The sequence below is a fragment of the Leucoraja erinacea genome, chromosome 8 (genome assembly GCF_028641065.1).
Source record: "Leucoraja erinacea ecotype New England chromosome 8, Leri_hhj_1, whole genome shotgun sequence".
NCBI classification, from domain to species: domain Eukaryota; kingdom Metazoa; phylum Chordata; class Chondrichthyes; order Rajiformes; family Rajidae; genus Leucoraja; species Leucoraja erinaceus.
In genome coordinates this window covers 51,374,167-51,386,840 of record NC_073384.1, presented here as the reverse complement: position 1 = coordinate 51,386,840, position 12,674 = coordinate 51,374,167, and the positions used below count along the sequence as shown (strand labels likewise).

The window sequence follows — 12,674 nt, the reverse complement described above, 5'->3', positions numbered from 1 at the left end:
CGTCAGACTGATGTGGGGGTGGGGGGGGCGGGAAGAAGAATGGAAGAGGTGGAGACAGTGGGCTTTGAAAGAGCTGGCAAGGAGAGGGGAAGGATGGAGAAAGCTTTCCTTTACCTGAAATTGGAGGTCAATAGTCATTTACCTGAAATTGGAGGTCAATGTTCATACCACTGGGGTGTAAACAACCCAAGCGAAATATGAGGTGCTGCTCCTCCAATTTGCGGTGGGACTCACTCTGGCCATGGAGAAGGCCCAGGACAGAAAGGTCGGATACGGAATGGGATGGGAAGTGCTGAGCCACTGGGTGATTGGGTTGGTTAATGCGAACTGTGCGGAGGTGTTGGGTGAAGCGATTGCCGAGCCTGCGCTTGGTCTCACCGATGTAGAGCAGTTGACACCTAGAGCAGCGGATGCAATAGATGAGGTTGGAGGAGGTGCAGGTTAACCTCTGCCTCACCTGGAAAGACTGCTTGGGTCCTTGGATGGAGTCGAGGGGAGAGGTAAAGCGACAAGTGTCGCATTTCCTGTGATTGCAAGGGAAAGTACCAGGGGAGGGGCTGGTTTGGGTGGGAAGGGACGAATTGACCAGGGAGTTACGGAGGGGGCGGTCTCTGCGGAAAGCTGAAAGGGGAGGAGATGGGAAGATGTGGCCAGTGGTGGGATCCCATTGGAGGTGGAGAAATTGTCAGAGGATTATCTGTTGTATGTGACGGCTGGTAGGATGGAAGGTAAGGACAAGGGGGACTCAGCCCGTGTTACGAGTGTGGGGTGTGGGGAGTGAGAGCGGAGCTACGGGATATAGAAGAGACCCTGTTGAGAGCCTCATCTATAGTCGAAGAGGGGAACCCCCATTCCCTAAAGAATTAGGACATCTCCGATGCCCTGGTTTGGAACACCTCATCCTGGGTGCAGATGTGGCGCAGATGGAGGAATTGGTAGTAGGGGATAGAGTCCTTACAGGAAGCACGGTGGGAAGAAGTGTAGTCCAGATAGCCATGGGAATCAGTGGGTTTGTAGCAGATGTCAGTCAGTAGTCTGTTACCTGCGATGGAGATAGTGAGGTCAAGAAACGGTAGGGAGATGTCGGAAATGGTCTGGGTGCATTTGAGTGCTGGCTGGAAGATGGTGGTGAAATGGATGAAGTCAGTGAGTTCTGCATGGGTGCAGGAGGTGAGTTCCACATCGTCAATGTAGCGAAGGTAGAGTTCGGGGATAGAGCCAAGGTAAGCCTCGAACAAGGATTGTTCGACGTACCCTACAACGAGGCAGGCATAGCTGGGGCCCATGTGTGTGCGCATAGCTATGCCTTGGATTTTTAGGAAATGGAAGGAGTCAAAGGAAAAGTTGTTGAGGGTGTTCCAAACTGATGTCCTCATTCTTTAGACTTAAGCTTCGCCCAACACCTTTGCACAGTTCGCATTAACCAACCCGATCTCCCAGTGGCTCAGCACTTGAACTCCCCCTCCCATTCCGTATCCGACCTTTCTGTCCTGGGCCTCCTCCATGACCAGAGTGAGTCCCACCCAAATTGAAGGAGCAGCACCTCATATTTTGCTTGGGTAGTTCACACCCCAGCGGTTTGAACATTGACTTCTACAATTTCAGGTAGTCCTTGCTTTAGCCCTCCTTCCCCTCTCCTTCCCAGCTCTCCCACAGCCTATTGTCTCCGCCTTTTCCTTTCTTCTTCCCGCCCCCCCACCCCACATTAGTCTGAAGAAGGGTCTCGACCTGAAACGTATTTCCTTCGCTCCATAAATGCTGCCTCACCTGCTGAGTTTCTCCAGCATTTTTGTCTACCTTCGAATTTTTCCAGCATCTGCAGTCTTTCTTAAACAAAAGTTATAAAGCTTTCTATCTCCTTCCTGTACTCTGTCTCATCATTGTTCAAAATCCGACCTAGTGGTGTCAATTGCAAATTGTACGCTATTCTAAAGCAAGTACCTGTACTAACAAACAAGCAACATGCCTACAAGGTCGTCCAAATTCAGATCGAGCATTGTAGTCCAATTAAAATTCACATTCAGTGTATTCCCTGACTGCATTTGATAAAATCAAATTCTAACACATGCTTGCTACGGTTGTTGTGTTTCCAGCACATCTTCTTAGTCAGTCTCTCGGGATTAAGAATAACTTGCTTCCACTCAAATGTTGTGGATTCCGAGGTGACTGAGAAAACCATTGTGGTAACAACAGATGAGACTGTATCAGGTGGTGCAGCCGTGCCATTTTTCAGGGGCTTCATTATGCACCCGATACTTGAACTGGAGATTTTCAAAGCATCCAGAATGCAAATACTCCACTTTGAACTTCTTGGAATCAGTTTGGATACTTCATTTTTTTTCAATAAAATTTGGGAAATCCTTACATATTTGCCTCTGCTCTTGAGATGTCTGCTGAAGGTAGTCTAGGTTTCAAACGCATTTGCGTTTCAAATAACACGAAAAACAAACGTTCAGAGCCAACGTAGTTTGAAGTTGGTAGAGGGAGTATCAAATTTGGATGATCGTTGACTAAATTTGATTTCTGCACTGTTGTTTTGTAATGTTCGTAACATAAAATACATAAAAGGCGCTTTCAGAGAGGTGTAGCGGCGCCTTTTATGTATTTTATACGTACATACCTAAAACGGCCACCAATACCCTTTTCAGTCTTTTCGAATGGCTTAGAATGCCTTTTGGCTTGAAGAATGCCGCTCAGGCGTTCCAAAGGCTAATGGATCAGGTCGGTCGGGGTTTGCCCGTTCATTTTCATCTACCTGGATGATATCCTGGTAGCTAGCAGCTCACAGGCGGAGAATGTCAAGCACCTCCGCCTACTTTTTGAACGGCTGCGCGAACACGGGTTGGTGATCAACCCTGCGAAGTGCCAGTTCGGATTGCGCTCCATTTCTTTCTTAGGTCATAGCATCACCTCGTACGGTGCGCAACCACTGCCCGAGAAAGTCGACGCTATCCGTCGTTTCCCGAGGCCTTTATCGGTCAAGGGTCTATAGAAGTTTATCAGGATGGTTAACTTCTTCCACCGATTCGTTCCGTCAGCGGCCGCCATCATGCGGCCGTTGTTCCAATGCCTGGTTGGTAAGCCTAAAGACCTGGTCTGGTCTAAGGAGGCACAGAAGGCGTTCGAGGGGGCTAAAACCGCATTGGCCAATGCCACTATGCTGGAACACCCTAGGGCGTCTGCCCAAACGACCCTCACCGTAGACGCTTCCGACGTCGCGGTAGGCGCTGTCCTCGAGCAGCGTGTAGGTGCTGCTGGCATTTTCAGCAGTCAGCTGCGAGCCCCCGAAGTTAAGTATAGCGCTTTCGACCTGGAGCTACTCGCACTTTACCTAGTGATCCGCCATTTTCGTTATTTTCTGGATGGTGCGCTTTTCACTGCACTCACAGATCACAAGCCACTAACGTTTGCTTTGACCAAGGTGTCTGACCCCTGGTCTGCCAGAGAGCAACGGCACCTCGCCTACATTTCCGAATTCACGTCCGATATTCGGCATGTGGCAGGGAAGCTGAACGTTGTGGCTGACGCGTTATCCCATCCAGCGCTGCCCGAAGTCTCAGCCCGAAGTATAGAGGTTTAACGCAATGCTGAATCAGGATTCAAGGTGCCCTGTGGCGCCGCCGGCATGCAAGTCCTTTGCGATATCTCCACGGGCAAAGCCCGTCCCATTGTTCCGGTCGCTTGGCGGTGTCGGATTTTCAACACCATTCACAGCCTTGGGCACCCGTCCATTTGCGCCACCTCTGCCTTGGTCGCGGCGAAATTCGTCTGGCATGGGTTAAGGAAGCAGCTTGCAGCATGGGCTCGTTCCTGCATCCCATGTCAGACCTCCAAAGTGCAGAGACATTTTGCGTCCCGGACGGCAGGTTCCTGCACATCTATGTTGACCTGGTAAGTCCCTTGCCGTGTTCGCGCGGGGCTACTCACTTACTGACCATCGTGGACAGGTTTACCAGGTGGGCGGAGGCGATACCGTTAACAGATACCGCCGCTGAGGCATGTGCGAGGGCCATTGTCTCCAATTTGATCGCTCGTTTCGGTGTCCCCTCAGATATTACTACCGATCGCGGGGCCCAGTTCACATCCTCCCTGTGGAGTGGTATGGCGCAGCTGTATGGCGCAAAGCTGCATCAGACTACCCAGGGCTCAAAATTAGAGGTTGCCCGGGTGCCATTGACCACTCAAAGTGCAGCCGGGCAACCTAAATGCCGACTCATTTTGCCCGGCTTGGCAATCAAATACTGGTTTATACCGATAGACACAAAAAACTGGAGTAACTCCTCGGGTCAGGCAGCATCTCTGGAGAATAGGAACATGACGTTTTGTGTCGGCGGCGGCGGCTGTATTCGTCTAGTATCTTTGATTGTGGGGCAAAGATATTAGGTGCGTGGTGACAAAGGGTCGAAGCGAATGACGGGCTCCAAACAGCGGCAACGACAGCGGCTCCATCGCCTCCTCCTCCCGCACCCCGCCCGGCGGAAGGAATCTCCCCCTCCCTCCTCCCGGCCTCGGCGTGTGAGAGGGGTTGTGAAAGGGCTGGTACACAAAAAAGCTGGAGAAACTCAGCGGGTGCAGCAGCATCTGTCGCCCTGATAACGGCCACTGCTTGCAAACCCGCCAACGGCCCTTTCACAACCCCTCCCGCACGCCGAGGCCGGGAGGAGGGAGAGAGGGAGGGGGAGGCGGAGGCCTCCTTCCGCCGTCTGAAGCAGCTGCACGACAGATCCTATAGCTATAGGATCTTTGAGCTGCACCGCTCGGCCCCGCACCTTCCTGTCGGCTGGCGGAGGACTGGAGGCGGTGGCGTGGAGGCGGCGGCACTTTGGCGTTGGACAGGGACGGCCAAGGCAGTGGGGCGATGTTGTCTGAGGAGCGCTGACCTTCCTTCCTCCCCACCTCCTCTGCACCTTCCACCCCACCCACCCTCTCTCTCTCTCTCTCTCTCTCTCTCGTACGCCCCCTTCCACCCCTCTTATCCTGGGACCCTTCCTCTCCATCCCGCACTAATCCCCATTCCCTCCTCCTCTATTCAGTCCTCACTGACATCCCATGTCCTCCCCTCCCCATCTATTCATCACCCTACCCACCTCGCATTGATTCTCCTGCTACTCCACCTCGCATTGATTCTCCTGCCACCCCCTCTCCCCCCCATCCATCCTACACTGGTCCCCCAATTCATCCTGTACTGATCCCCCTTCCCATCCATCCTGCACTTCTCCCCCCATTCATACTGCACTGATCTTCCCATTCATCCCGTACTGACCCACCCTCCATTTATCCTGCACCAATCCTGTAGTGATTCATCCATTCATCTTTTACTGATTCCTCATTCATGCTGTACTGATCCCCTCATGCATCCTGTACTGATCCCCTCATGCATCCTGTACTGATCCCCTCATTCATCCCGTACTGATCCCCCATTCATCCTATATTGATCCCCTCATTCATCCTGCAGTGATTACCCATTCATCCTGCACAGACCCTCAGATCCAGTCCTGCCCCCCCCCCCCCCAATTCATCCTGTACTGATCCCCCCATTCATCCTGTGCTGACCCCACCCCCCAATCCATCCTGTACTGATCTCCCCCGTTCACGAAGAATGGGAGGAACATTGAAGAAGTGTCTCGACCCGAAACGTCGCCTTTTTCCTTCGCTCCATAGATGCTGCCTCACCCGCTGAATTTCTCCAGCATTTTTGTCTACCCCCATTCATTCTGTACTGATAGTTGGATAGATTGATATGCCATTTATTGTCACTACACATGTACAATGAGATTAAAAGCAGCTCGTACTCAGTGCATACATATAATTTAGTACAAAAAACAAGAAACAGAAAACATAAACAAAAGGGAGGGGGGGGGGAGATAGGTGCACAATTCTGCGGCGCTATATACATATCTATAAAGGCAAAATGGTGAAGGATGAATAGGTAGTATTCTTAGGCAGATGTTTAAAGATTATATTAAATATTAAAAATGTTTTAAAAAAATGTTAAAAATTACAGTTACAATACACATTACAGTTCCAAATTTGAGTATGTGGATATAATAGATGGAAGTCCGGGTGTTGGGCTGTGAAGTCAGTGCATGTGTGAATTAAGAGTAGTTATGACTTTCGGAAAACAACTATTCCTGAGTCTAGATTTGATGCACCTATAGCGCCTTCCAGAGGGCAGCAGGTCGAACAGTCCAAACGCAGGATGGGAGCTGTCCTTGATGATATACTGATCCTCCCCCCCATCCTTCCCGTACTGATCCCCCCCATTCAACACCACTGACATCTCCCCCTCACAATTTTACATACTCCAACCAACACGTACTAATGCACCTGCCTCAATCCATCCATTCCTCACCGATTGCCTTCTCAAACCCCCCTCCCCGCCATCTATCCACCCTGCACTGATTCACACACCCCCTGACCCTATTGTGCTTCATGGTCTTCAGAGCGAACATTGACTATGTTTGATAACGAAATGCAATCAAATGTGTTTTAATTCCCATTGTTATTATTTGTTTTGACACCTTTAAACATATTACCAAAAGAACATTTGCTGCAGTTATGTCCTTAGGCCATCTCTTGTCAGTTAGTGTAATGTTTAACCTGTCAGATGGGTATAGTCGGTTTTAACAGCTATTATCATAAAATGCCTTTAGAAATTTCCTTGCAACCTGTATATTTTGTTATGGATAAATTATGTGGGAAGCCAGAGTGTTTCTATGCCAATAGCAATAACGACCCATGCTATGGCCATTTAATGGTAATTTTCGGTCCTTCACAGAAAACATGCTTGCATCAATTGCAATATGTAAAAAGAGTTGATATTTGTATTATAATTTTGCTGCATGTCATTGCAGTATATACAATGTCTTGATTGGTGAATATGTTTAGTTTGTGACTTTATTTGAAGCAGAAATATTTTGTGAATACGTTTCGGGCCGAAAACCTTCTTCAGACTGGTGGGTTTCGGCCTGAAACGTTGCCCATTTCCTTTGCTCCATAGATGCTGCTGCACCTGCTGAGTTTCTCCAGCACTTTTGTCTACCTTTGATTTTCCAGCATCTGCAGTTCCTTCTTGAACACAATATGTGAATGCTTCATTGAGCATAATTCCAACTGGTAACTACGCATTTCGTCCAAGCACATTATCACATGCCTCATGCAAACCGTCTTAAATGACCACCTAAACTGTCATTTGGCAACCTAAAAAGCTGTCAAGGATAGCCCAGTGACAGTGGCTACTCTGCTGTTTTGCCGCCCTCTGCACCCGTTACCCCTGGTAATGTTTCTCCGGTCCCCTTTGTTACGCCCGTCCCTCGTTCACGTTTTTCACGCCCCTCCGGTCCTGTTCTGCCAGTCCCTAATATTACACTCGCCCCGCGACCTCGGACTACGCGTTCTGGTCGAACCGTCCGTTTGCCCGTGCGTTTCCGTACCGCGGATTCTGGGGGGGGGCATGTAGCGCCGCCTGCTGGCATACGCAGAGATCGAACCCGGCGTTCAGAAGCCGCGGTCAAGTGATCGGGAGGGTCCACTTGTTTCGCGCGGTTTTTCACTTGCGTGCGCGAGTTCAGCACTGACCATCGTTGTGGGCAGACGTGTCTGAAGAACCTGTATACTGGATATCAAACTTGAATAAAGATCTGTTGAAAACTCCAGTAGTCGTTTCTCAGACCACTAAAGAGGCACCTTTAAATAGGTATGTTGCAAAACCTACCTGAATCGTCGTTGAGAATCTGCCCCAGCCCGTGTGCGCGATTTTGGCGCTGTTTAGAGGGGGCGGGTTTAAAACGCGATTTTTACTAGGCTGTTGCAATCGAAAATGTTCAGCCTAGTAAATCATTAACGAAAAATCGCTGAAAGACCCCGTCGCAAAAGGTATTATTAGTTTTTATGGCCTTGTATAATAGTTATAGTAGTTTAAAAATCACTCTCTAAACCCGCGACCTCTCGCAGCCCCAGGGTTTTATAAAGCAAACAATTAAAGGTATGTACCTTATTTTTACATTAAAAAGGGCTTCTTTAGAACCCTTTATACAAAGTTACTATTGCGAGTAGCTAATTTTGGGCTCTTTATATCCCGCAGTATTTTTCTGGGCATTTGAGGGCACTAATCTAGCGCAATGTGAACGTTCTAAACCAGCGCGTTCACAGGAACCCACTAGAAAGCTGATTTAAAATGGACTTTAATTTACAGCAATTGAGAACACTAAATTCCTTCCATTTGGCCTATAAATTAATGTAAATGAGATTTCAAAATCATGTTTTATTGAGAATTATTTATGAATATTATTTGGACACTTGGGCTATTTAAAAATGTTAATCATTTATTAAGAAATGGATAGATGTTTAGATCTAGTAATTGAAGTTTGAAATTAGCTACACTTGGGTAACTAACTAATTATATGTTTTAATTTCAGGTCATCCAAGTAAGATTATTTTATATTTGTTTCAGAATGGTTCAATCTACGATAACTGAAAATTTCATTCAGTTCTCTTAATTTTTAAGAAGGTTATGGCCTTTTGACAGCACACGATCACAGCTTTTTTGTTATGTCCATAGAAAATCAATAGGGAACAAGATGCTAATTTCCGAGTATGAAAATGGCCATAACTTTTTAAATACTTGAGATATGAAAGTGAATTAGGTGTCAAATTAAACTTCTTTTTATGCTTTATCTGATGGGATAAATTACAGACTTGATTTTTTAAATCTCAAAACATTGCTACTTTAAAGAGTAAACCAATGCACATAAAATTTCGATTTTCATGTGGACATTATTCTAATTCAGGAACAAAAAGCTTTAGTGGACACGGTTAGGTGGGCATTCGAAGAACTTACAACCCACGATAAAGAAATAAACGATATATCAATCAACCAATTGGTGCATCCCTTTCTCCAAATGAATCAGTGACCCGGGGTCAGGGAATCATGTAAAGTTAACAAGCTGCTGAAAGTTTAGCAATATCGGTCCTTCTATTCCTCGTTATTTATAATGGTTCGAAATGCAAGGATAGGATAGCACATTGTATATATTTGAAGTGTTGAACCCGCCCCACTCCATGCGCTGGTCATCATTACTACACTGCAAAACTCAATCGGCTGCAAATGGAACGCGAATCCCGAGGATCATTCCCCAGCGAAAATAACTAGAGCAGGCAAATCCACCTGCACGTGTACCACCAGTCCGCAGCGTGCCCAATCCTGCAACGCATTATATTTTTCATACTCTACCAAAGGTAAACAAAGTTTGAAATGACCAAGATATAGTCTAGGCGACAACCAGAAACTAACGTAAACGCCACGTTAATGAATTATTCACCCGGCAGTTTCTGTTGTTACTTGGAGAAGATCCGTACGTCCCTCTGACGTGCTCAACGCAATGTACAATTCTTAATGTCCACATTGCATAATGAAGAAGTCTCTCGCAAACTCTTCAAAGGGCCTTTTTTCCGGCAATGCCGCGTTTTCTGACTTACATTGCACGCTGCAGGCCTGCAGATCAATTTTCAAGACCCGCACGCGTGGAAGAATAATAAATCTGATAATGACTGGGCTCTCTCGCCGAGACTCTTCTGTAACGCCCTCTAAGAAAGCCGGTAATCTGCGCTACCCTTTGACAAAATTATGTATGCACAGAAAACAATACAATCATTTCATTTTCAACTGTGTGCCAAACACTTCTTACCTTTTTCACATATTGTGGCGTTACTCAGGGAACACGATATGCAACTACACCCACAATCCTGCAATGCCTTTGAAAAAAAATTAAAGGGAAATTGTCCCAGATTGAGGGCGGGGTATTCAAAGCATTTTATAACCTCATATGATGAATATTATCAAATAATGTTCTTGTTACTCACTCTCGCTAAAGTTTTCCGTGGTATGTGAACTAATGAGGGGGTCCTAATCAATTAATCACAATCCATGTACTTTTTCTGTATCAAATCAATCTTAATATTATTTTAGGTTATGGTAAAATACCTAGCAACTGTAAATGATTTCATAATTTTGAGAAAAAACCTTTTGACTTAGCTGAAGATAGACACAAAAAGCTGGAATAACTCACCGGGACAGGCATCATCTCTGGAGAGAAGGTGACGTTTTTGTGTCTATCTTCGGTTTAAACCAAGCGTCTGCAGTACCTTCTTGCACATTTTGATTTAGCTGATTGCTTTGCCCTTGATACTTTGTTAAGGACATTGCGAAGATGATAAATAAATGGGAGAGCAAATTAAAATTGGCAAAATAACAGTTACCCAAACATCTAAAGCTGTTTTGAGCCTAAAATTCCAGTTTAAGCAGTGTAAGTCCAATTTACGCAGTAGTTTGCAGGTTTCTGATGGAGTGATCTCTGGTTTTCAAATTATTTAACAAAGGTATTGGTTGTGAGATTTAAATTAATTTACAGGATGTAGGCTCTCATAGCAAGGCGTCAATTTATTGCTGGAGAAAAAGTATTGGTGAGCAACTTTCTGGAGCTGCTGCTGTTCTTGTGGTCAAGGTATACTAATGGTGCTGTTGATGAGGGAGGTTGCAATAATGAAGGAACAGCAAAATATTTTCTAGTTAGGGTGTTGTGTAACTTGAAGCGGATGTAGGTCATAGAGTTATATAGCATGGAAACAGGCCATTCGGCCCAACTTGTTCATACCAACCATGCAAGTGGTGTAGTTCCTTTGTCTCTTCTATCTTAATTATAGAATCATAATTCTGTTTTGTCACAGAAGGAGGCCACTTGACCCATGGAATCACTGCCAACTCCCATTTGGCTTATTCCTCTGTCTACCACATTGCCCTGAAAATTATTCTCTTTCAAGTGCCTACCCAATTCACTTCTGAAAGTATTGATGATTATGTTTACACTACCCTTGCAGGCATTGAATTACAAATTATAGTTCACATGTCCCTTATACCATTTTCCTCGAAATGTTAAATCTTGCCACCAGTGCCTGCACTATTCATTAATGGGAAGAGGTTTCCCTCCATCTACCTTGTCTAGGTCTGTTATGATGTATGCGTCCGTCAAATCTCCTCTCAGTGCTCTTTGCTCAAGAGAATGATTCCAATTTCTCCATCCTAACCTTGTAATTTAAATCCCTCATCCCCAAGATAAACTACATTTGTTTACACTCTCTTTAGAATCTTCACATTATTCCTCAAGTATCATGAGTGGAATTGACTATAGTATACCAGCCAAGGTCTAACCAAAGTAGTCTATGAATCCGAGCATCCCATTTGCTTTCCATAATAGTCTCTCAACATGCCATACCACTTTTAAGGATTTGTGCACATGTACAGCCAGATTCCTCTGTTCTGAAATATCCTCAGAACTGCCCCAATTAATCTATATTGTCTCTCCTTATACTTTCAGCCAAATTGTTTCACTTTGCTGCATCAAATTTCACCTGTCACTTAGTCGTCCTACTGGGAGTGCAAAGAGTTCCCAGAGAAGACCAATTTCAATTACTGGTTTTGAACAAACACAATTGAGAGGAAATTTTATTGAGAAATGCAAGATACAACAGAAGAGATAAATACCTTTGAGGAAGATTTTATAATCAGATAAGTGAGTATCATATTCCTAATGTTGTGGGAGCAGCACTAATTTAGGCAAGTGGTGAGCACTCCACCACACTCCAGACATATGTGGTATGTTAAAAATCCAGACTAAATGATAGGGAGTCGAGAAGTGCTGAAATAGAAAACAGAAAATGCTGTAAATATTCTAAAAGTCAGGCAGTACCTATGAAAAGAGTACTTTCATCAGTTTTCCATAAACTTAATTTTCAGTCACCTTAATGAAATATTCAGTAGTGTTGCTTTGATATTAATAGATGGTCACTCTTACCTCACATGTGCAGTTCATTCTCTTGAATATGCTTATATGAAGGCTGTAATGTCTCAGATCTTATAAAATTAGCATGTGAGCGAATTATTGATGAAGAATTGCCACAATTGCACATTTGATAACACCTTCCATCACTTTGCTAATAATTTGAATATAATACGAGTAGTAATTAGCCAGAAATAAAATGCTGTAACTGCTCAGCATATCAGCATCTGAGGAGATGAGAGGGAAATTAACTTTCCAATTAAAACAGTAACCAAATAACTTTGAGATTATCTATTAGTAAAGGTGAGATTTACTGGTAAAGCAATCTAATCAATATGCATTTTAACAATAGTTCAACAAAAACAAACTGGTGAACAAGAATTATTTCGCAAGTAAAACATTTGAAAATAAGTATCAAAGAAGGTAGTTTCACACAGGGTGGTGGTTTAAGAGTAACATTGGTGTGGTTAGTAGAGAAGGTTTTCGGTGAGTTGTTGGGGCCTAGTGCGGCGGATGTTTGGCCTTGGTGACGATCATTTCCGGTGCTGACAGCGGCCGCCGGCCTTGGGCCTAGAATCCAAGATGGCGGCCACTGAGTCGGAAGAGGTTCCGTCTATCTCGAAGTTTTTAATGGACTGTTCGCCGAAGGACATCGCCTTGGTACGAAACTTAATATGCTTTGAATATATTTATCTCGTTACGACACATGCGAGGTCGATGTTCGTCTGTTTTCCCCCGGTCAGCGGTACTTATTAGACGTGGGGAGGGAGAAGGTTGCTAAGTTAGGACCTATCCCAGGCCTACAGCGCTGTCCTCGGATTTGCCGAGAGATGGTGCCCG

General features: G+C 45.4%; 2 protein-coding genes across 6 annotated transcripts in view; one reads left to right on the top strand and one right to left on the bottom strand.

The window, feature by feature from the left end:
• LOC129699693 (transcriptional-regulating factor 1-like) overlaps window positions 1–11,996 on the bottom strand; it is a 239,712-nt gene extending 227,716 nt beyond the window's left edge. For 2 of the 3 annotated variants that reach the window (XM_055639687.1, XM_055639691.1), the window contains exons 1-3: window positions 11,850–11,996; window positions 11,540–11,693; window positions 9,687–9,753 (exon numbers count right to left, since the gene is read on the bottom strand). The gene's annotated coding sequence lies outside the window, so the exon portion shown is untranslated. Of the gene's footprint in view, window positions 1–9,320; window positions 9,449–9,686; window positions 9,754–11,539; window positions 11,694–11,849 lie in introns of those variants that run through there. The other variant, XM_055639689.1, reaches the window with a different exon arrangement.
• A 269-nt stretch (window positions 11,997–12,265) lies between these two features.
• Window positions 12,266–12,674, top strand: part of ubr2 (ubiquitin protein ligase E3 component n-recognin 2) — a 90,867-nt gene continuing 90,458 nt past the window's right edge. For all 3 annotated transcript variants that reach the window (XM_055639685.1, XM_055639683.1, XM_055639684.1), the window contains exon 1: window positions 12,266–12,494. In XM_055639685.1, coding sequence (XP_055495660.1) covers window positions 12,417–12,494 — 78 coding nt within the window. In that variant the 5' untranslated portion in view covers window positions 12,266–12,416. The remainder of the gene's footprint in view (window positions 12,495–12,674) is intronic.